The sequence below is a fragment of the Ammospiza nelsoni genome, chromosome 20, assembly GCF_027579445.1.
Source record: "Ammospiza nelsoni isolate bAmmNel1 chromosome 20, bAmmNel1.pri, whole genome shotgun sequence".
In the NCBI taxonomy this organism is placed as follows: domain Eukaryota; kingdom Metazoa; phylum Chordata; class Aves; order Passeriformes; family Passerellidae; genus Ammospiza; species Ammospiza nelsoni.
The window spans coordinates 8,734,261-8,757,034 of NC_080652.1; the positions used below are offsets into that span (position 1 = coordinate 8,734,261).

General features: G+C 46.3%; 2 protein-coding genes and 1 non-coding gene across 3 annotated transcripts; 2 read left to right on the top strand and 1 right to left on the bottom strand.

Annotated features, from left to right (window-relative positions):
• The first annotated feature begins 699 nt into the window (after window positions 1–699).
• On the top strand, window positions 700–12,280 carry WDR5 (WD repeat domain 5). The gene is made up of 14 exons (XM_059486517.1): window positions 700–864; window positions 2,359–2,549; window positions 3,394–3,502; window positions 4,761–4,834; window positions 5,769–5,858; window positions 6,427–6,516; window positions 7,253–7,336; window positions 8,213–8,268; window positions 8,417–8,463; window positions 8,619–8,694; window positions 9,013–9,046; window positions 9,709–9,783; window positions 10,041–10,128; window positions 11,147–12,280. Exons 2-14 carry the CDS (start codon window positions 2,469–2,471, stop codon window positions 11,245–11,247), a joined length of 1,005 nt encoding a protein of 334 aa, XP_059342500.1. The 5' UTR covers window positions 700–864; window positions 2,359–2,468; the 3' UTR covers window positions 11,248–12,280.
• A 1,323-nt stretch (window positions 12,281–13,603) lies between these two features.
• On the bottom strand, window positions 13,604–13,731 carry LOC132082439 (U6atac minor spliceosomal RNA). The gene has a single exon (XR_009419805.1). It is a non-coding gene; the product is annotated as a U6atac minor spliceosomal RNA (small nuclear RNA).
• A 684-nt stretch (window positions 13,732–14,415) lies between these two features.
• On the top strand, window positions 14,416–20,213 carry LOC132082414 (uncharacterized). The gene is made up of 4 exons (XM_059486676.1): window positions 14,416–14,617; window positions 16,364–16,468; window positions 18,637–18,777; window positions 20,029–20,213. The coding sequence occupies exons 1-4, from the start codon at window positions 14,416–14,418 to the stop codon at window positions 20,211–20,213; spliced, it is 633 nt and encodes a 210-aa protein (XP_059342659.1).
• The last annotated feature ends 2,561 nt before the right edge of the window (window positions 20,214–22,774 follow it).

Genomic DNA, 22,774 nt, shown 5'->3' on the forward strand with positions numbered 1-22,774 from the left:
CTCCTTGGACACCCCCGGGGATGGGGACTCTGCATTGGGCAGCTCCAATGTTTAATGTTTCTCCCTGATCCAATGTTTTTTCCATGAAGAAATTCCCGCTGATATCCAGCCTGAACCTCCCCTGTTGCAGCTTGAGGATGACTCCCCACTCCCTGCCGTGGAGAAGATCCCGACCCCCCCTTTACAGACTTTATTATGGATATTACAGCCACTGTTATATCCATTATTACAGCCATTACTGCCGTGCGAATGGGCATGCCCTTCTCACAGCCGCTTTTATCGCTGTACATCCAACGGGGCCAGCTGCGGTCGCACCCCAACGACACCTAACCCCCTCCAGCCGAGCTCAACGGCCCCGGGGCGGCGGGAGCAGCGCCGTGGCCGCCGATCCCGGTGTGTACGGGACATCCCCACACGGGAATGCCGCACCGGCAAGGATGCGGCCCGCACGGGCAGGGCGCTCCCCTCAGCGAGCGGGGAGGGGCAGCGGGCGCGGGGAGGGAAGGAGTGAAAGCAACAAGGCGAGGGAAAAGAGAGAAAAGAGCAAAGGGAAGGAAAAGAAGGAGGGGACGGAAAAGAAGGAGGGGAGGGAAGGGGCGGGCAGGACGCCACGGGGATGGGCTCTGCCCGTGCGCGCACTCGCGCCGCTCTTTTGGCTCTCGGGCCGCGCCGTAGCGCTCCCGGGAGAGAGCGGCATTGTGCGGCCTCCGGCCCCCTCCGCGCAGGCGCCGGGCCCCATTCCCCGCCTGGCGGACCCGGACCCGCCGCCGCCGCGTCCCCCCCCTCCCCTCCCGCGGCCGCGCTCCTCCCTCGCCGCGGAGGAGGCGGCGGCCGCCCCCCCTTTTTCCCCGTCCCCATCCCCCGGTAAGTCACCGAAAGAATCAGAGGGGCGAGGCGGCGGCGGCTCCTCTCCTTTCCTCTCCCCGTCTGCTCCTCCTCGTCTCCCGCACCGCCCGGGGCTCTCCTCCCGCTCCGCCGTTGCCCGCGCGCGCCGCCGCCGCCGCCGCCTCCCCTCAGGCAGCGCGCGCCGAGCCCGCCCGCTCCCCCCCCCCCCCCCACCCACCCACCCCGGGCCCCTCCGCGCGCGCCCTGCCCGCCCCCCCCCCCCCCACCTTCCCCTCACCCCCTCCCCACATTCTCGGGGTCCCCCCCCCACATTCCCGAGCATTCCAGAGCGAGGGAAGGGCCGCTCGGGGCCGGGGGGGCTCGGGGAGGTGTTATCGGTACCGCGGGAGGGGATGCGCCCCCCGGGCATGGAGCCCAGGCGGGCCCGGCAGCGATGCTGCTGCGGTGGTTTGGGTTTGGCAGCTGCCGAGTTGCGAGATGAGTTCCAGATGAAAAGGAATGGGAGATCTGCTCTGGGAAAGTTTAATTTGCTCTCGTGGCCCTCACATTGGCCGAGGAGTGTCCCTGAGTGGGGATGGTCGGGATGCAGGGCTGTGCCATGTGCTCTGGGATGAGCCTGCTGTGCTCCCTTCCAGCCTGGCTCATTCTGGGATTCTGGCATCTCCCCACACCCAGCACAGCCGGCAGGCGACTGGTTATCTGGGCAAGGAGATGCTTGGAATGCCGGGGGATCCTGGGAGCAAACGCTCCCGTTCCCCAGTGTGCTGCCAGCAGCAAAAGGAGCTGCGAGGTGGCGAATGCACTTAGCAGGCAAATCCTGACAGTGTGAGCCGGGGGTGATTGTGTTCCCGAGCTGAAATGTGGCTGAGCTGCAGCGGAGCAGCTCGGTTCCCTCTGCAGCATCAGCCCCGATTACGGAATCCTGGCGCTGCACTCCATCAGGTCTTGTTACAGAAAGCCACTCTGGAGAGGCTGATCCAAGGCTGCTGCCAGTCTGGGGGAGTCTCGGGTGGAGAATGGGGTGGTTTGGTGCTCAGACCTTTCAGCAGGGAAATATGACACCAAAATATTGAAAGGAATCTAGTCAGGTCTTGCAAATACCAGTTATTATTTGTGTTCATCATCATCTCATATTCCCTAATAAATTAAAATAGCAAGGCCTTGCCTGTTCCTTCCATCTTCCATACAAACTACTGTATTTGCCCTGTGCTAAGTACTTGTTACAAGTGCTTTGGGGTCTGTGAGATGAAAACCCTGTCACACCTCAAAGCTATTGTGCTGTACGTGTGTTTGGAAAAATCTTTTCCAAGGAGTGATCAAAAGCTGTGGCTTGAGTTCTTGGTCTTGCACATAAGTAGGTCTGAAGGCCTAAAATCCTGCTGTGTTGCTCAACAGATAATAAATAGGGGTTTTCATGCTGGTTTCTGGCAACCTGCACTTGGACCAATCTCACTCTTGTGCATGCTGAGAATCTTTTTGACAGCTAATGAGAATATTTTGTTTTTCTTCCAGGTTTTCCTTTCAGCGTGGTTCTCCTCTCAGTGGCAGGAGCTGCCTTTTGAAGCAGCACATTCATTCTCCCCTTCAAGCACCCATAAGTCTCATTTGCCAGCTCCAGAACCATGGCAACAGAAGAAAAGAAGCCAGATGCAGAATCCACCAAAACACAATCTACTCCTTCCTCCTCGACCAATCAGAGCAAGGTGTGTGTGGGGCCCCAAAAAATATCCCTGTAAAAAACACCTGGAATTACCTGAACACTCAGCAGCCAGATCAGAATCAGGGATTTGAATTCTCCTGTAAATTGAGATCTTTTCCATGTGGCTGCTTCTGCTGTTGTCTCATGCTGAGGATTTTATGGGAAAAGTGGATGGAGTGCAGCTCTGCTGTAGTGCTAAGTGTTCTTTTATAGGCTTTGGGGAAATTCTCACTAGTGAAATATTTCTTATCATTTTGATCATGACAAAGGCTGTTTGTCTGTGTCCTTGGAATGCCTGGAGGTGGCTGGAGAATTGGTGAACCTCTAGTTGTGCAGTGGGGAAACAGTTATTCAGATTCTTTGAAGCCTGGAGATGCTCAAGGGAGGTGTTATTGTCTAACCATGAAGGTAAAAGTGGGATTTTAGAGGTTTTCAAAAGGTAAAAGTGGGATTTTAGGGGCAGGAGGAGTTGGCCTGTGGTTTAATTCATGATCAGGGTGAAGATGCAAACACTTGAAAGCACTGCACAGATCAATACCCAGAGTGTCACTTGGAAGTGCCAGGCACTTTGTGGTTGGGCTGTTGGATTATTCTCACTTGTTTGTTGCTGGCTTGGGTGGAATTTACCTCAGGAGTGATTTGGTGTTGTGCTTGGAACAGTGAGGCCCCAGACTGAAAGGGTGTTTGGTTTTTTCTGAATTTGGAGGGGAATGGGAATGTAAGTGTGATTTAATGCTGGAATCTGTTGTGGTGAACGTCCTCATGGTCCATTCCCCTGTGCTGATCAGAGCTGGCCACTGAGATGCTGAATTTGGGATTTAACTCATTCATGGGTATTTCTCTTCCAGCCTGCCCCAGTAAAGCCAAACTATGCTCTCAAGTTCACGTTAGCAGGACACACAAAGGCAGTGTCATCAGTCAAGTTTAGTCCTAATGGAGAGTGGCTTGCCAGCTCCTGTAAGTATTGCCTGCTTTTGTCTCATTTCATACACAAATGTGGGCCTTGAAGAAGGGCTTGTCTGAGCCTCCATCAGGGATGCCATGTCATGACATGGTTTTTCTTAAAAGAGTGATCCCAAAGCTGTCACTCTTTGAGATAATTTCCTTTAAGTTCTGTTACTTTGAGCACTGGGTCCCTGCATTGCCAGGAGAGCCCTCACCTGTTCAGCTTTCCTGACTGAGCAAATGGGCAAAAACCAGCACAGGATTATTTCCTGTGCAGAGAAAACCCTTGTGCTTTTGTGTATCACTAGAAGTGAACATTTAAATTAAACTTTGTGCACAGTATCTGCAGGCAGAACTTTCCTGTGGGAAATAAGGAAGGTGCTGCAGAGTTGATGCTCTGTCCTGTGCCTGTGGTGCTTGGCAGTCAGAGGCTCTGATTGCCCCAGTGAAGTGCAGAAGGTTGTTATAAATAGTGTTTCACTGCTTGCTCTCTTAAGTGATAGAAAAGTCTCCTTTCTGTCAGCTCTGGTATTTCCTGAGGGTTTCTTTGGTGTTCAGCACTGCTTGACAGCTTTGCCCTGAAAATGTGCTTCTGTGACTGTCAGTGATGCAGAGAGAATCTATGTGTAAGGAAAGGCCAGTTGGAAATGTTGAATATGACAGTGAGGGTCACTGCAACATCTTCCAGACATGGGAATGGCTTGGGGCTTTGACTTAACTGCAAACAACCTCAATAAAACCAGTGCACTGTGCCATATAAATCATTCTTAGTGTCCCCATCAGAGTTTCCCTCCCCTTTCCCCTGAAAATGTTTTCCAAACTCTATATCTGGCAAATAGCAACTTTTTTCTCTGGCTTGCTTTGCAAGTTACCATGGATAATATGTCTGGGTTTCTGCAGGCATCCATTCAGTCCAGCTTGTGGTGTAATTATTGTTCTTTTTTGGGGCAAAAGCCTTTCAAGCATTCCCCTGAACCAGCACTGCTTTTACCACTGGCAATCTAAAACAAAAGTAGAAACCCAAGTTGTCAGGAGAGAAACTAAAGCTGCTGGAGTGTCTCTGCATTCCAGGCAGCTTATGTAACCTCAGCTGCTGCAGAGGGCTGTGTAGGAAGCTGTTCTTCACCAACTCAAAATCACCTTCGTCCCTGAGGTCTGCCTGGGGAGGGAGAGCTGCCCAGAGACAGAATTAACTTATTTCCTTTCACCTGGGAGGGACAGCTCTGCTAGTGCTCTTAATTAACCTCTGAACTGGCACATTCTTTTCCAGCTGCTGACAAACTCATTAAAATTTGGGGAGCATATGATGGCAAGTTTGAAAAAACAATATCTGGTCATAAGCTGGTAAGTATCAGGTGGTTTCTGTGGGAATTTACCTGGGAAGAATTTTGCTTTCTTTTCCTCATTCAGAAATTTCCATTCTTGGTTAAGTTCTACCTGTAACCAAGAATTTCCATTCTTGCTTAGTTCTGCCTATGTAGAAGGTTTGTTCCTCAGTTGTTTTTTGTTTATATAGTTCTGGAATTGCTGCATTAATTTTGGGGCAGGCTGGGAATATGGGTGCAGTGCAGGCTGCATTCCCAGTGCCCAGCCAGCTTCTTGTGTCCCTGAATTGCAGGAGAAGCCACCTCAGACACAGGGCAGAGCATTCCTGGGTGAAAATCCCTGTGAATTCTGACACTGTGTCCTGTTCCATCTTTCCTTTGTATAAGGAACAAAACACTTGCCTTTTAAGGAGATTGAATTTTTCTTGTGGGTTTGCCTACATAAACACAACACTTACTCATTCTGCAAAGTTCTTAAGAAAACACAAAACTTCCAAGCTCTTTGGTTTTTTTTTTTTGTTTTTTTTTTTTTTTTTTTTAAGTTTTTACATGCTAAAGTTTCATGAGCAAAAATGAAGATTTATCAAAAGAAAAACCACTGGAATCTTCTCCAGCCTCTGGGGACTTGGACTGTAAACAGCAGCCATTTGTCATGAAGAAAAGCCATTTACTCAGATTAATTTATGAGCATTCTATTTAGGAATTCCAACAAAGGGTTTTGGTGGCCACAGTGAGAACTCTGTGAAGGAGCTACCGATGTTCTCAGAGTATGTGGCTCAGCTTAAAATTGTGCCAGAGGAGCTCTTAACCCAGCAAAATCACTGAATTCCTGACTCTCAGTGCTGAATTTTCATTCAAGCTTCAGCTGGGAATGTGATCTGCAGTCTGTTTTCCACTTTTCTGTGTGGCTGAACAAACAGAGCTGAGAACAGAATTGTTTTCCTTTGTTTTAGGGGATCTCTGATGTTGCTTGGTCATCAGATTCCAACCTCCTTGTCTCTGCCTCTGATGACAAAACTCTCAAAATATGGGATGTAAGCTCGGTAAGGGCAGGAATTATTATTTATTTACCTTCATTTTTCTCCAGCATTGGCTTCTCCACTTGTGTTCCTGCTTGTAACAAGCTGGTGGATGAGCTGTGAGGATGAATGAATTGTGCTGTGTGCTCTTGGAAAGAGTGGGATGCTTGTGGGTACCATGAGGAGCCTGTTATGCTCTGAGAGAGCTCTAAAGCCTGATGATGGAGACAGAGACAGAACCACAGCAAAAAGCCTCTCAGATGAAACCTTTTTGTAACTTTTATTTCTGCTTTTTCCTCCCCATTCTCTTGTGACAGAACTGGATAATTTGGTTGAGTTTTGATTAGAAATATTAAATGGTTTGGATCGTCCTGAGCTGCATAAAGAGTTTGCACCTCATCTGCAATCATTATGATTGTTTTATATTTTTTTCTGCCCTGTTTTGTTGCAGCTGGCCCTTTGCCCAGCTAAATCTGGGGTTAGAGATGTTTCTTTCTGTGCTGCACAGTGATTAACCTTAATGTGCTCTCTCTGGGTGCTTTTATGGTGCTGGGTGATGCTGTGTATTTAACTCTGCTGAATTTTATTTCAGGGTAAGTGCTTAAAGACATTGAAAGGGCACAGTAACTACGTTTTCTGCTGCAATTTCAACCCTCAGTCAAACCTCATCGTTTCTGGCTCAGTGAGTGGTTTTTAATTTTTTTTTTCCTTTGTGGGAAGCAAGTACTGCACACTCTGTCACTTGTCACTAAAGGGACAGACAGGTTCTTTAGGGATCCTTGGCAGAATGATGATGGTATTAAATCATAGTTACAATTACAGCTTTATTTTCTTAACAGATTATTATGATTAGTGTAGCACACTAATTTATGATTAGAATGGCACAGGATTTCTGCAGGCAGGATTGATGTAGTACAATTTATAATTAGTGAATACAGAATTTCTAGTACAACTTCTGGTTTCTAATCACCTGGATTCTGACTTACCTAAAGGATGACTTCTAATCACCTCTCCCTCTGCAGATTGGGTCAGATCATGGTTTGAAAACAATATTAAATAAAAGAATATGAATCACACAGCTCATTTTAATTGTGTTTTCCCTTACAAACACAGCTTGTGGGCAGGTGAGCTGTGCATTGCCCCTGCTGTGCTTGCTTGGGGAAAAGCCCTTAGTCCATCCTCAGTGTCCTGCATGGATGGGAGTGGAATGGGGATGTAAATGTGATTTAATGCTGGGATCTGTTACAGTGAACATCCACAGGGTCCATTCCCTGTGGGGACATGGACACAGGGAATTCAGGGAGGTGTTCCCAGCCTGTTGGTTGTGTCCTGGGCTTTCTGACCCAGCTGAGGTTGATGCTGTGAGTGCCTCAATCAGGTGTTGATTAAACCCCCTGGTGCCTCTCTTGCCTCTCCAGTTCGATGAAAGCGTGAGGATATGGGATGTAAAAACAGGGAAGTGCCTCAAGACGTTGCCTGCTCACTCTGACCCAGTTTCAGCTGTAAGTCCCTCCTGATCAGTGAAAATCACAAAAATGCTTGTTGTGTTAGCAGAGCTCCTCTCCTGCCCTGTGGAGGGTGAGTTTGTGCTGTCACCAAGCCCTCACACAGCACCCAGGCTGGGCTGTGGTTGTTGCCAGGGGCCATTGCTCAGTGGGAATGAGCTGAGTGATGTTTTCTCTAAGATCAGTGTGGATTTTGGTCCTGGCTGTAAATGTGGATAGTGCAGACATGTGCCAGGCATGCCTGGGTGTCATTCTGGGACACTGATTTGTGGTGCTTGATGCTCAGAGAACAATCTGTATTTCTCTTGCTTTTGTGTTGTTCCAAGTCATTACTGAAGTTATTCCACACAACACTCCTGTTTTAAATCTCATTAATTTCCTAGGAGAAATGAGCTTGGAATGCAGCAATATCCATTGGAATTAAGGAAAACCAGAAGGTGTTCAACTCTTAATGTCACTGAAATGAAAAACACTGAAAAAAATCTGAGCCTCAGATGTGTTGCACTGTGGCTGTTCTAACATGGTCATTCTGCAATGTGTAAAAGATATTTCACACTTACAAATGTCTTTTAATAGTAATAATTCTAAAGAATCATTCTTTAGATATAAATAGCAGAAAATTCACCTTAAAACATCCAAATAGCAGAAAATTCACCTTAAGTAGCTACATATGAGGTTCTATTCCATGCCCTTAAAATAATCAGTTTCTACCTACATGTTTTATTCTGATACGTTCCATGTCAGAAATGGAAAATAAGGAGCTTAAACATTTGATCTTTATGAACATGAAGTTGTTATTTTTTTAAAAGTTATTGGTTATTAATAAAAGTTATTAGTTCTTAGTTTTAATAATTAGTAATTATAATATTCCAGGTGCATTTTAATCGTGATGGATCCCTGATAGTGTCAAGTAGCTATGATGGACTCTGGTAAGTGGTTATTTCTTGTCTGCATCACTCTTTGAACCTTTTGCATTTAAAAAATACTTTAAAAAACAAAACCTTGTATTTGTAATGTTAAAATTGTAATAAAAGACTTCATGCCCAATAATAATTATTTTTTCTGTGTTTTTACCAGTCGTATCTGGGACACAGCATCAGGCCAGTGCTTGAAAACACTGATTGGTAAGTAGAAATATTTCTTGTCTGGGCTGTATTTTTCACACAGATTTTCTGTGTTTTAGTGAAATATTAAAAACAAATGAATGCCAAAAGAAGCCCCCTGTCAGTGAGACAACACAGCTGTGCACTTTGTAACCCTGCTTTTCATTTTGCTGTAGATGATGATAACCCTCCTGTGTCTTTTGTGAAATTCTCACCAAATGGCAAATACATATTAGCTGCAACTTTGGACAAGTAAGTATGGGAAAAAAAAGGAGAATAACACACAGATTTGAAATTTGGAGTATTCAAATCATGCTTTAATTTGCTTTTTGGCTGCTATAGTAATGATAATGCATGATTCATATATAGTGTTTTCTGTGGAGGAGAATATGAATGGCATAGCAGTAAAATTGATATTTTGGGGTTAACTAACTCTGCATTCCAAAGCCAGGCTAAAATGATCCATGAAAACTTTTAACTCTGGTATGGAGAAACGTTTTCCAGCTGCTAGGAACTTTTCAGATTTAAAAAAAAACCCCAAGAACTAAAATCTTTGATTTTGTTTTCCAGCACTCTTAAACTTTGGGACTACAGCAAAGGAAAGGTAATTCTTTCTATTTAGGTAGACTTAACTAAGCTTTCAGGAAAATTGGATTTTACATGTGATTTTTAAACAGTACCTCTTTAGTGGAGAGGATAAACTTTTAGCAGAGCCAGTTGCAACAGGACAAGGGGTAATGGTTTTGAACTAAAAGAGGATTCAGGTTAGAAAGTTTCTTGTGAGGGTGAAAAGGCCCTGGCAGCTGAGGCTGCCCCTGGGTCCCTGGAAGTGTCCAAGGCCAGGTTGGAGGGGCTTGGAGCACCCTGGGATAGTGGAAGGTGTCCCTGCCCATGTCAGGCCTTTAAAGATCCCTTCAAACTCAAACTGTTCTGTGATTCTGACTAAAAATGTCTTTGAAAAGAAAAAAAAAAATGAAAATACTTGCCTTCTGCATAGCCCTGAGACATTAAGTACAGCAATATTTCTGCATTTTTCCCTGCATGAAAAATAAATTGCCTTTCATCTGTCTCACTGTTGTAATGGAACAAATTTAGGGCTTGTTTTGTGTTTTAGAGTAGAGCTGCACTCTGCATCCTCTAGATCTCCCTTTTTGGCAGGGTGAGGATCACAGTTTGATGTATTCAGTCTTTTTTTCCTAGAGAGTTTGTCCTTGACTGAGAAAACTCTCCCCGCTGCATTAATGTCCTGTGGCTCTTCCCTTCCAGTGCCTGAAGACCTACACAGGACACAAAAATGAGAAGTACTGCATATTTGCCAATTTCTCTGTCACTGGTGGAAAGGTTGGTGTTGATCTGATTATTTATTGTTATCTGTGTGCAGTTTTACTGTTCCTCTGTAGATAAAAGAGGATTTTGGGGCTGTAAACCTCCTTTAGTGGGTGCTGGTTTCTATGTCTCTAGGTGGGCTCACTGTCAGGTTTTCTGAATTTTCCTCTTTCTCCCTTTCACATGCCAACAATGAAATCTTTATTGAGAAATAGCACTTGGATATGGATCAGAAAGATTCAGATAACTTTGTTTTCTCTCTGCCCCTGCAGTGGATTGTGTCTGGTTCAGAAGACAACCTGGTTTATATCTGGAACCTTCAGACAAAAGAGATTGTACAGAAACTACAAGGACACACAGGTGAGGGAGAGAATTCTGGTTTTATTGATAAAATATCCCTCATACCATCAATGCTGAGCGTTTTCTATCTTACATCAATTTTTACTCTCAGACCCATGAATTCTTGACTGGCTGAAGCTTAATTGAATCCTGGGAGTTTTGCTTCTTTTTATGGGCATTGAAAATGTTTTATTCTTCACCTGTGAAGAACTTTGACATCAACTTGCAAAGGAGATTTGCTTGAGCACAGAACTGGTCAAGATATTTAAATGTCTCATAAATTAATGACTGTGAATGGTCTGTTTTGGGGCTGGATCCCAGTGGATTTTTGGGCTGGATCCCAGTGATTTTTTGGGGGGAGGCTGGATCCCAGTGATTTTTTTGGGGGGCTGGATCCCTGTGGATTTTTGGGCTGGATCCCAGTGAATTCAGGCTGGATCCCAGTGATTTTTGGGCTGGATCCCAGTGAATTCAGGCTGTATCCCAGTGGATTTTTGGGCTAGATCCCAGTGAATTCAGGCTGTATCCCAGTGATTTTTGGGCTGGATCCCAGTGAATTCAGGCTGTATCCCAGTGGATTTTTGGGCTGGATCTCAGGGAATTCAGGCTGTATCCCAGTGATTTTTGGGGCAGGATCCCAGTGATTTGCACTGTAAGGAAAGCAGTGGCAGCAGATTTTAATTTTCAGGCTCTGGAGATTAAATGGTACCTAAGGATTGCCTGGGATATTGGAAATACCTTCCGTGACAAAAAACTGAGCTGGGTTTTGATTCAGCTGTGTCTGACATGATCTGGTAGAAGTAAGAACTGGAATCTAGAGAGTTCTCACCTTTTGAAACCTGTCAGACACTTCCCCACTGCCCTCAATTCTTTCCTGCTTGTATTTCCTTTCACAGAGTAGCAAAAGTTGTAAGATATTTACAAATAACACATTTAATTCTGCTACAAGGAAATAAAACACAGTTGCTAATTTTCAGAAATGCCTGTTATGAAGAAGACTGAAATAATTCAATTTTTTTTATCTTTTCTTTTTGCTCAGATGTTGTCATCTCCACAGCTTGTCACCCAACAGAAAACATCATCGCATCAGCAGCGCTAGAAAACGACAAAACAATTAAACTGTGGAAGAGTGACTGTTAAACGTTCCAGGATTGCTTTAGAGACTGTCAGGAAAAAAAAAATTCAACATGTTTTTAAAAAAATGATTAAAAAATAAAAACACCCATAAATCCAGTTTGGCAGGAAACCTGAAGAATATTTGCTAAAGTGGTTTCTGTTAGTCTTGGCCCAAAGAAAACATCTTAGCTCTGCTAGAGCTGGGCAACGTGGTGGAAAAAAAAAAAGAAACAAAAAAAGATGCAGTGTCTCCTTTTCTTGCCTGATGTTTTGGCAGACAAATGGATGATTCTGATGTCGGGTCAGAAGTGTTGGACACCCCAAAGATACTGTATTTTCTGATGGCATTGCTTCTGGGCACTGTTGCTGCTTAAGGAAGAGCTGCCAGTCTACTTTGTACCAGTAAGTTAAGTCACAGGCCTAGAGATGTGTGGAATTTTTTTTTAATATGTCTACTTTTTTTTTTTTTTTAATTTTTTAATTTTTTTTTTCCCAGAATGTAGTTTCTAGTCTCTTGGGAAATTTCTGTATTGTTTTAAATAGGAGTACTGCATTTTTAAGGGTGCTTCATTTTAAAACACTCAGCTCAAACTTTGTGACCAAATAAAACCATGCAGTTCCAGATTTCCCTCTTCCTGCCCCTGACTTGACTCCTGTGGTGGAATCTCTTACCTTCTGTATAGTTGCTTACCTCTTGTTATGTGTGTTTAATAGATGCTGTTCTAGAGCAAAGTTACAGTTCTTCTGTTAACCATTAAAATGAATCCTGCTTGTAGTTGTTCTCAGCATATTTTAATTTTTTTTTTTAATTTTATTTTGCCTCTTCTGGTTCTAAAGCCAACTCACAGAACACTGTAAAGTTATTTCAATGTAAAAAGAAACAAACCCAGACTTTTTGTATCTTGGCAATCCATGGTATGAAGCTGTATTGCAAATGGCATGACTCTGTATCTATCTCAGCATTGGTATTTCTTTCCCTTTTTGTCATATCCATGTGGTATTTACACATCCAGAAAAATACCATGTGCCATAATAAAAAGGTGGGATTTTATGTGTATGTTTCTGGTGAAGAGTGTGCTCATGTGAAGTGTCTGTGCCCATGGGAGCTTCTCTTAAAATACATTTTGAAGGGGAGATGTTTTCTATAGAAACTCCAGTGAGGGAGGATGAGGAGCAGCAGCATGGAGAGAAAAATAGGAACAAACACAAATCCAGATTGATTTAATGAAGGGAAAAGGATTGAGCTGCAGAGACAACATTGCTACAACCCCTCACAGAAAGCTTGAGCCAAAGGAAATGATTCCTGCTGCTCTCCTTGCAGGGATCCAGGATTTACCTTGTGCTGGATAAGAAATGCAGGGATCCACAAGTTTTACTGCACCCAAAGGACTCTGCTGCAAAGGGATGTTTTGCTCCTGGTGAAGCAAAATCTCATTTTTTTCCTGTATTTACCTCATGTGCTTGGTAATAACAAAAAAATCAATTACAGCCCAGACCTCTGGGGTGCTGCTCTGAGGCTGCCTTGCTTTGAAACCCTTGGAGGGAAAGAGCTGCAAGACATGAGGCATAGGTTTTCTTTTAAAGTATAAAAATAGAGTTCATGTTGAGCTGCTAAAATGGCTGTTAATAATATCCCTGCCTTTGGAGGGTTTTCATTACCCCCAGGAAGGGACACTGTGTCTAGACTTGGTGTCACTGCTAAAATGATCAACTCAGGATTGTTTTCAGCCTTATTCTTGAGGGCCAGTGCAACTCTTCAATGCAAGATGTGGCTGTGCTGCTTTGCAGCATGGAGGAGGTGGAATTTCACTCCAGCAAAGCATTTTACTGTTGATTCAGAAATATTTCCTGGCATGGTGCTTCTCCTGTCCCTGTGTGTGAGTGGCTTTGCTTGCCCAGCTGTGCTGCCACACAGAGCTGAGGAGGACAGAGATGAATTTTTCTGCTGAAATCTCACGAACAGGGCTAGAAAAGCCCCTAATGTAAAGGATCTGCTGTAAAGCTGCTCTTCATAAAGGTTGTTGTTTAAATCCTTAATATCCCACCTGGGATTAATGCTGGGGCCCATTGGCATGAGCTCTGCTTACCTCTAATTCTGTGCAGCCTGGCATGGCTGTGGTGGTTGGAGGGCCAGGATTAGCTCGGGCACAGCTCTGGAAATGAGGATTCTGTGCTGGCTGGAGCAGGGGAGGTGTAACTTTATTTTATGAGAGTGGCTGGTCTGTGTTACATCATGCTGAGGGAGGGTGAATTACTGCTGTGAGCTCATCTCTGCTGCGCCGGCGGCTTTTGAGGGAAAAGGCGAGCCGGGGGACTAAAAAAGAGCCTGCTGCGCTTTGTTTAGGGTCTCCCGGAAAGACAACAAGAGTGGGAAAATAGAAAAAAAACATGGTTAGATGCCACGAAGTAGGTGGCAGTGCCTTAACCGTATGTGTGTTGTATAGGCCACTAGGGCCTCTTCCATCCTTATCAAGGGGAGTGCTAACCTTCTCTCCTTTCATACAACACGACTGCCGACTTTCACCCGAAGCTTTATAAACCTCCAGCAACCTCCATCTCTACAGAACAGAGTGAGCCGACCCTGCTATTCTTTTTCCCCTCAATCCGACATTGTTTTCTAATCCCCATAAGAAATATTTTACTCTGCGCCCCAAATTTGACCTAAAACTCACGAAAATATCGGTTAAATCGCTAAAACGCGCACTTTCCGCTACCCTCTTAATATATTCATCACATTTAACCAATCAGCGCGCAGAAGGCGGAGCTTCTTCCCTTGCCCCGTGACGCGCGGGGCGTGGTTTCGCTTTAGCCTCGCTGATGGAGGCGGGCGCTCCAGGGGTCGCGGGTTCGAGTCCCGCCCTCGGCGGGGCGGTGCCGCGGGGATGAGCTCAGCGCGGGATTGCCCTTTCCCGCGTCACCTGCGCGGGGTTTGAGCTTTCCCGCTGGATATCCCGAGGGTTTGGGCATTCTCTCCGCGTATCCCTCGCGTTTGAGCATCTCCCGCAGCCGGAGCAGCGGTGCAGGAGGGAGCCCATTCCCATTCCCGAGGCGTTCCCGCTGCCACGGAGCTCGTAAATCGCTCCGAGTTCCGCCAGCGCTACTGACGAGTTCTAAGTTCCACATATGAGAGCAGTGGAAAAGGTTGTGTGGGTTTTTTTGCCTTTTCTTAAGGCTTTTCTCTTCGGTATCCCAATGGAATCAAACCAGACGAACACTTCTCTAAGTGAGCACTGCAATACCTCAAACCAGGACGACTCTCCCATCATCCCGCTGCAGGTGCCACCGATGCCGCCTCCATCCCCCGACCCCCGCGACCCTCCCGGACCTTCCCGCTGTGTTCCCGGTGGGAAGGAGCAGCGGAGGAGCCGCTTTTCGGATGAGGCTGCGGATCCAGGTGCAGCGCCCAGGGGTTTGCGCAGCCCTGCCAGCTGTGCACAGCTGCTGCATCACAGACTCACAGAACGGCTCGGGGTGGAAGGGACCTCACAGCTCACCCCGTTCCCACCCCTGACAAGGGCAGGGACACCTTCCACGCTCCCAGGTTGCTGCAAGCCTGGCTTTGGACACTTCCAGGGATGCTGCATCGCTGCCACAGAGCCCAGGCTGCTCCTGGCTGCCCCTTCCAGATAACCGATGAGTTTATTAGGGGATTAAATGTTAGTTTTCCCTCCTTATTGAACGCTCTGATTTATGCACGCGTTTAAATCAATCCCATTTCCTGCCTTTTACCCCTTCTCCCCCAGGCTTTCAGGCTTTACTGTGTCAGACATTTGTTACAATCACATTGTTTCGAGGCAAGCGAGACACCCTGGGTGGTTTAAGGGATTTAAATCCATGAGCTGCATTTCTTGGGCACTTCTCCCAGGTGCCAACTGCCCCTCCTGAGCTGTAGATGCCCCTCCCTGGGCCAGTTTGTGCTGCCTCTTGGTGAAATATGAACCAGCATCCCTGCTAAAAATGCTGCTGGAGATAATTCTGAGCCTGCCTGGCTGGCACAGGAGGTGCCTGGTGGGCTGGGGGTGCCCAGGGTGGGGGATTTCAGGTGCTGCTAGCAGGCAGTTGCTGGATGAGCTACATAAGCTGCTTATTTTGTCATTTTAATTTTTTAATCCCGCGCATTCGGTCGCGCTCTCTTATTAGTAAGCATTATCTCCCCAAGTCCCATTAGCTCCGCTCAGAGCCGGGGCTTTGCTTGTGGGGACAGCTCTGGAGGGGCCCACAGGGGGCTGGGGGCCTGCTCCTGCAGCTGGGGACATCCCTGGTGTCCCATGAGGGTGTGACCCTGGCCCTGCAGAGCCATCACTGCTCAGTCCCTCTCTCTGCTGTCCCTCTGTCCCCTCCCTAAGCCCCACCAGCCCCAGCTCCCTCCAGAGCTGATCCAAGCCCTAAGATCAGCTCTAACCCCCCCCCGCCCTGCTTTATTAAGGCAGCTATTTTCTGGTATGTAAACACAAATATTCCATTCAAACCCTCTTGCCTCTCCTTCAGGTTTCCCCCTTAACCCCAGGGCCATCCCCAGAGCTGTGCTTTGTTAGAGGATCTCAAGTCTTGGATTTAAAATTAGTTTAGACTGCTTTCTCTTTAATAAAATTATTCCTTTCCTCTTTAAATAGCACAATATGTCACAGAAAGCCGGTGGGTCCGTTCATGAAGATGAGACAGCTCAGAGAGGAAAGAGACAGGCAAAAAAAAAAAAGAAAAAAAAAATAAAGTAAAACCATACATCTCCCCAAACCCCTTCTGCCTAATCCAACTGAATTAGAGGATTTTGAAGTGGATTTAAAACTAAATCTTGATTAGGGAGAATTTCTCTCCAAGAGCTGCTGCACGGTGGTATTAATGGGAAGTGATCGTGGACAGAGGAAATAGGACAGAAATAACCGAGGGTAGCACATACGCACTCAGGTCTGTGCACGGACTGAGAGAGTCGGGGAATTTCTCCAGAGGAACAGCGAGAAATTCAACACCCACAGCAGGAGCCTGGGTGCCAGGGGCTGGCTGGGCAGCCAGGTCTGGTCCCTGCTGCACCCCGGGCAGGGCTGGCAGGTGAGGAGGCAGCACCGAGGATCAGAACGGCCTGGGTGAGGAGCCGGGAGGAGGGGGTGTCAGCCCGCTCCCCCAGAGCTCACAGGGTGAACAGGGCTCTGGGGGACCCCCGAGATGCCCCCCCTGCTCTGCAGACACATGGCTGGAGGTGCCCATGGGATCCTGTCGCTGCTGACCGTGGTGTTCGTCCTGCCGGAGGGTGAGTGCTGGTGTGGCCGTGCCCTGGAGTCACGGTTTGTATCCTCCCCTAAACCCGGCCTGCCCAGGTGGGATTTGTCCTTTTCCATTCTCCCTAAATCCCACTTGCCCAGGTGGGATTTACCCTTTGATATCCTCCCTAAACCCAACCTGCCCAGGTGGGATTTGTCCTTTTCCATCCTCCCTAAACCCCACTTGCCCAGGTGGGATTTACCCTTTCCATTCTCCCTAAACCCAACCTGCCCAGGTGGGATTTACCCTTTGATATCTTCCCTAAACCTGACCTGCCCAGGTGGGATTTATCCTTTTCCATCCTCCCTAAACCCAACTTGCCAAGGTGGGATTTATCCTTTTCCATCCTCCCTAAACCTGACCTGCCCAGGTGAGATTTACCCTTTTATATCCTCCCTAAACCCCACTTGCCCAGGTGAGGTTTATCCTTTTCCATCTTCCCTAAACCTGACCTGCCCAGGTGGGATTTACCCTTTCCCACCCTCCTTAAACCTGACCTACAAATCCCATGTGGGATTTGTCCTTTTCCATTGTCCCTAAACCCAACTTGCCAAGGTGGGATTTATCCTTTTACACCATCCCTAAACCCGACCTATACTCTATTCTTTTAGTATAGTTTTATTATATATCCCCAGGTGGGATTTGTCCTTTTCCATCCTTCCTAAACCTTACTTTCCCAGGTGGGATTTATTCTTTTCCATCTTCCCTAAACCCAGCTTGCCCAGGTGGAATTTACCCTTTTATATCCTCCTTAAACCCGACCTGCCCAGGTGAGATTTACCCTTTTCCATCCTTCCTAAACCTGACTTGCCCAGGTGGGATTTATCCTCAGGGTGAATTTAGGAGCACTCCCGAGTGGTGCAGCTGCGTGCTGGTGATTTTAGGATGGAGTGGTGTCACTGTGTTTTGTACAAAAGGGCAGCGTGCCAGGATTTGTGATCCTTTGGGCTCCTATTCCCTGGTTTGGCCGGGCAGGGACTCCCCTCGCTGTGCCTGGCTGTGTGAGGATGCTCCAAACCTGTGGGAGCAGATTTTGAGCCCCCAAAACCCCCTGTGGGAACACAGGAGGGCTAGGAAGGTCCCTGGGTTGGTGTTCAGAGATGAGGAAAGGTAATAACAGCAACCTGATTAATCAACAGAGGTTGCCTTAACCTCCACAACAGAGGTGGATGGTGTAAATTGATATCCTTTCAAGGCTTTTTGGTTTGTGGGTTGTTTTGTTTGTTTTTTTTTTTTAGGAACCTGAGAAATGGTTTAATTCCCATTGTGGCAGTTTTCAGACACAGTGGCTGCAGGGAAGGGCTGAGCTGTGCAAAGCCCTGGGGACACGCTGAGGCCATTGGCCCGGGGTCACAGGCACCACGGTGGCTCTGAAGGAGGATTTCCCTTTTATTTCCAAGCAGGTTTGCCTTCCTGACAGACCCTGTGTGATAACATCAGGGGGAAAACCAAGCCACGCTGATAAACCCATCCCTATGGAGCAAATAGTGCCAAAACAGGCACAGCTAAACTGGAGAAAAATGGTGCAAAAAAGAAAAGCTGTTTCTAGCAGGCACAGCTAAACTGGAGACATTTGGTGAAAAAGGGAAAAAGCTGTTTATAGCAAGCACAGCTAAACTGGAGACATTTGGTGAAAAAGGGAAAAAGCTCTTTATAGCAAGCACAGCTAAACTGGAGAAATTTGGTGAAAAAGGGAAAAGCTGTTTCTAGCAAGCACAGCTAAACTGGAGACATTTGGTGAAAAAGGGAAAAGCTGTTTCTAGCAAGCACAGCTAAACTGGAGACATTTGGTGAAAATTTGGTGTTTCTGAGCCTGCCTTGAGCCCCGACTCGGTGGTGTCTGTGGTTGTGAGGTTTCACCTGCTCTTTCCACCCCCTGTTTCAGAGCTCGCACAGTTTGATCCCAGCTCAAATCTGCGGCTAATCTCTGATTTCGCACTGACCTCTAGTGGGAGATGATTCTGTATTTTCGGGCCCACCGGGTAAACAGTGACGGGCAACTCCTGGCTCGGGCTTAATGCGACTTGGCAAGGCAGGGAGCGCTGCGAAGCCGTCGGTAGAGAGCGGCTCGGAACGAGATGAAGCCTTTTCCCCCCGGGAAAAAATAAAATGAAATAAAATAAAAATCCAGCCGTGTTCCTTCTGGTTCTTGTTTAGTGTCTGGACTGCAGTGCTATGGCTGCAACATCGTGGTTGGCACCAAAAACGTGGACATGGGGTGCTCCAAGCCTGAGGTGATCACCTGCTCCCAGAGCCACCAGGGCTTCAAGCACCGGTTCTGCATTAAAACAGAGAGCGGTGAGTGCAGCCCTTCTTCAGCCCCAAACCTGTCACCCTGATTTTTTTAAAAATTAGAAATTTAATATTTTCTAAGCCTTCTCGTCACTGACGTGTTTTGTGAAAAATTCTTTTGCTGGGATTTTTATCCTGAGAAGCTGAGAGGCCTCAGGAATGAAATGTAAACATTGATTATCTGCTACAGGTGCATCTTTGATTGGTCTCATGTGGTTGTTTCTAATTAATGGCCAATCACAGTCACACAGAATCACAGAATCACAGAAGTTCAAGACTGGAAGAGACCTATAAGATCATCAAGTCCAGTCCAGCTGTCTCAGATTCTCTGGTCAGTCACAAGGTTTTATTATCATCCCATTCCTTTCCTTTCAAGCCTTCTGATGAAATCCTTTCTTCTATTCTTTTAGTATAGTTTTAGTATATAATTTTCTTTTAATATAACATACATAATAAAATAATGAATCAGCCTTCTGAAACATGGAGTCAAGATTCTCATCTCTTCCCTCATCCTGGGACCCCTGTGAGCACCACCACACCTTCTGATGTTTACATTCTTGTAGTGAACTTTCTCACACGTTTTCTGTAAATAACTCATTGTTTTGCATTCTTTTATGGAGGAGGAGAAACTCGATGAACTGTTGGTTTGTCCAGTGTCATCAGAGAGGTGGCACTGTCACCCTCAAATCCGCTGTCATTTTGGGAAGTTTATAAATGCTGGAGTCAGGAAATAAAGGTCCCTTTTTGTGGTGGTGTTTGCAGCGGTCCCAAGATGAAAGAAGGGATGAGAATCTGGACTCCATGTTTCAGAAGGATGATTTATTATTTTATTATATATATTATATTAAAAGAAAATTATATATTAAAATAAATTATATATTAAAACTATACTAAAAGAATAGAAGAAGGGTTTAATCAGAAGGCTTGAAAGGAATAGAAAGGAATGATAATAAAATCTTGTGATTGATCAGAGAGTCTGAGACAGCTGGACTGTGATTGGCCATTAATTAGAAACAACCACATGAGACCAATCACAGATGGACCTGTTGCATTCCACAGCAGCAGATAATTATTACTTACATTTCGTTTCTGAGGCCTCTCAGCTTCTCAGGAGGAAAAATCCTAGCAAAAGGATTTTTCATTAAACACGTCTGTGACGCATTTTTTACCTGGGACGGAGCAGCGAATTCCCGTGGCGTTGTTCCATGTCCTACAGTGACATTTTCCCTGACGTCCCTCCCTGTGCTTGCCTTGCAGTGGTCCTGGGCATCCTCCTGGCCAGCGGCTGTGCCACCTCCCGGCACTGCCAGCAGCAGGAGCTGCCGGGGGTGCGCATCCACTGCTGCGACACCGACCTGTGCAACGCCTGCCCCGGAGCCCCCCGGCCTCGGCCCGGGCCCCTGCTGCTGCCCTGCATCCTGGCTGCCCTGCTTCTCTCCTGAGCACCCGTTCTGGGCCTGGGGGATGTGGGGTGTGATCCTGGGCTGGGCGCTGGCAGCTGGGGTACCCCCATCGCTGCCCCTGCATGCCCACCCTCCTGGCCCCTCTCTGTCACGGAGATATTGTGTGAAAAATCCTTTCATTAGGATCTTTTCTGCTGAGAGGCCTCAGAAATTAAATGTAAACAATGGTTATCTGCTGCTGTGGAATGCAACAGGTGCATCTGGGATTGGTCTCATGTGGTTGTTTTTAATTAATGGCCAATCACAGTCAGCTGGCTTGGACTCTCTGGTCAGTCACAAGATTTTATTATCATTCCATTCCCTTCCTTTGCCAGCCTTCGGATGAAATCCTTTCTTCTATTCTTTAGCATAGATTTAATATACAATTTTCTTATAATATATATAATAAAATAATAAATCAGCCTTCTGAAACATGGAGTCAAGATTCTCATCTCTCCCCTCGTCCTGGGATTCCGGCGAAGGCCACTGTGAAAAACGCCAATCACTTGTTTTTAAAATTGTTAAAGTTTAATAGTAATAAAATGGTTATAAAAATAGTAATGCAATTAGAGTAATAATAATTTGGACAATTTGACTTAGGACAATATGAGACAATAGAAACAAAGAGTTACAGATGTCCGGGTACCTTTTTCTGGGCAGCACGAGCCTGAAAAAGGACCCACGTTAACAAAGGATTAACCCTTAAAAGCAACAGCCTGTTGCATATTCATACACCTCATCCATGATGCATAAATTCCATTCAAACACAGGATTCTGTCTGGGCAGTGTCAGCTTCTTCCTCTGAATCCTGACAGCGCCTTCGAGGCGGGAAGAAGTTCATTTCTCCTGATAATGGGGCAATAAATTCCCTTTCTCTGAAAGACTCAGGTGTCCTGTGGCTGCTATCTTAGTGACAGTCCTTTCTTTAAAAAAAGTACTCTACATAGCACAGTTTCTATTTTAACATTTTGTTATAACCTAAAACTACATTTAGCACACTGCTTAAGAGAATTAATACAGCATTACTTTCTAACACACAACACATTTAACATTTATTTTAATATTTGCAAAAAGCCAATCATAAAATATATGCATTTTTCACAACCATCACACCTCTCTCAATAAAATACGAATTTTTCATATCTAAAACTATATTTAACACACTGCTTAAGAGAATTAATACAGCATTATTTCTAACACACAACACATATAATATTCATTTGAATATTTGTGAAAAGCCAACCATAAAATATGAATTTAACACACTACTTTAGACAATTAATACAGCATTTCTTTCTAATACACAACACATATAATATTCATTTGAATATTCGTGAAAAGCCAAACATAAAATACACATCTTTCACAACCACCACACCTCTCAATAAAAGGTATTGAATGCTGTGGAGGTATCAGTGATGCCCCCATGGGGAGGACGAGGCTGCTCCCCGAGATTTGGGGGTACCCGCAGCATCCCGGGGAAGGGGGAACGCAGGGTTGGGGGTCTCCCCATGCCCCCGAGGGGATCGGGAACTTGGCTGAGCCCCGCTCTTCCCACGAGAGGGCATCCTCCACCCTCGCTCTGCATCCCGGCTCGGGGATGGATGGATGGAGCAGCAGCAGCCCGGCTCGGGGATGGATGGATGGATGGAGCAGCAGCATCCCAGCTCGGGGATGGATGGACGGATGGATGGATGGATGGATGGATGGATGGATGGATGGATGGAGCAGCAGCATCCCGGCTCGGGGATGGATGATGGATGGATGGATGGATGGATGGATGATGGATGGATGGATGGATGGATGGATGGATGGATGGATGGATGATGGATGGATGGATGGATGGATGGATGGATGGATGGATGGATGATGGATGGATGGAGCAGCAGCATCCCGGCTCGGGGATGGATGGATGGATGGATGGATGGATGGATGGATGGATGGATGGAGCAGCAGCATCCCGGCTCGGGGATGGATGGATGGATGGATGGATGGATGGATGGATGGATGGATGGATGGATGGAGCAGCAGCATCCCGGCTCGGGGATGGATGGATGGGGCATCCCCAGCACCAGGGGTAGTTTCTGGGATGAGGGACGGGGTGAAAACAACGGGGCAGAATTTTCAGACATTTTCCCCCAGCCAAACAGGAGCTTTAAGAGCAAAATCCCACCCCATGCATCCCCAAGGTCATGGCGGGGGTTTGTGGCAGAGCTGGGAGTTATTAAACGCATCTGTCTCAAGAGCCAGCCCTGTGTCTTTATCACCAGGGAAACAGCATAAACCTCCCGATGAGAAAGGGGAAAAAATAGTTTTATTCTATTTTTTTTTCTTCAGATGAAAAAAAAAAAATAATGCAAAAGACCTTTTCCATGCAAAACATAGGCTTTTGATGACATTTCTCAGAGGTGTGTCAGAAAACAAGCCAAAACTCTACTAAAAATATTATCTGAGGCGCCTTCCCAAGAGAAACACCTTGGGACTGATACAAAACACCCTCAGATTCTGAAGATTCAAAATGAAAGGAAATCAGAAAACAAATCCTAGAAGAAAAGTTACAA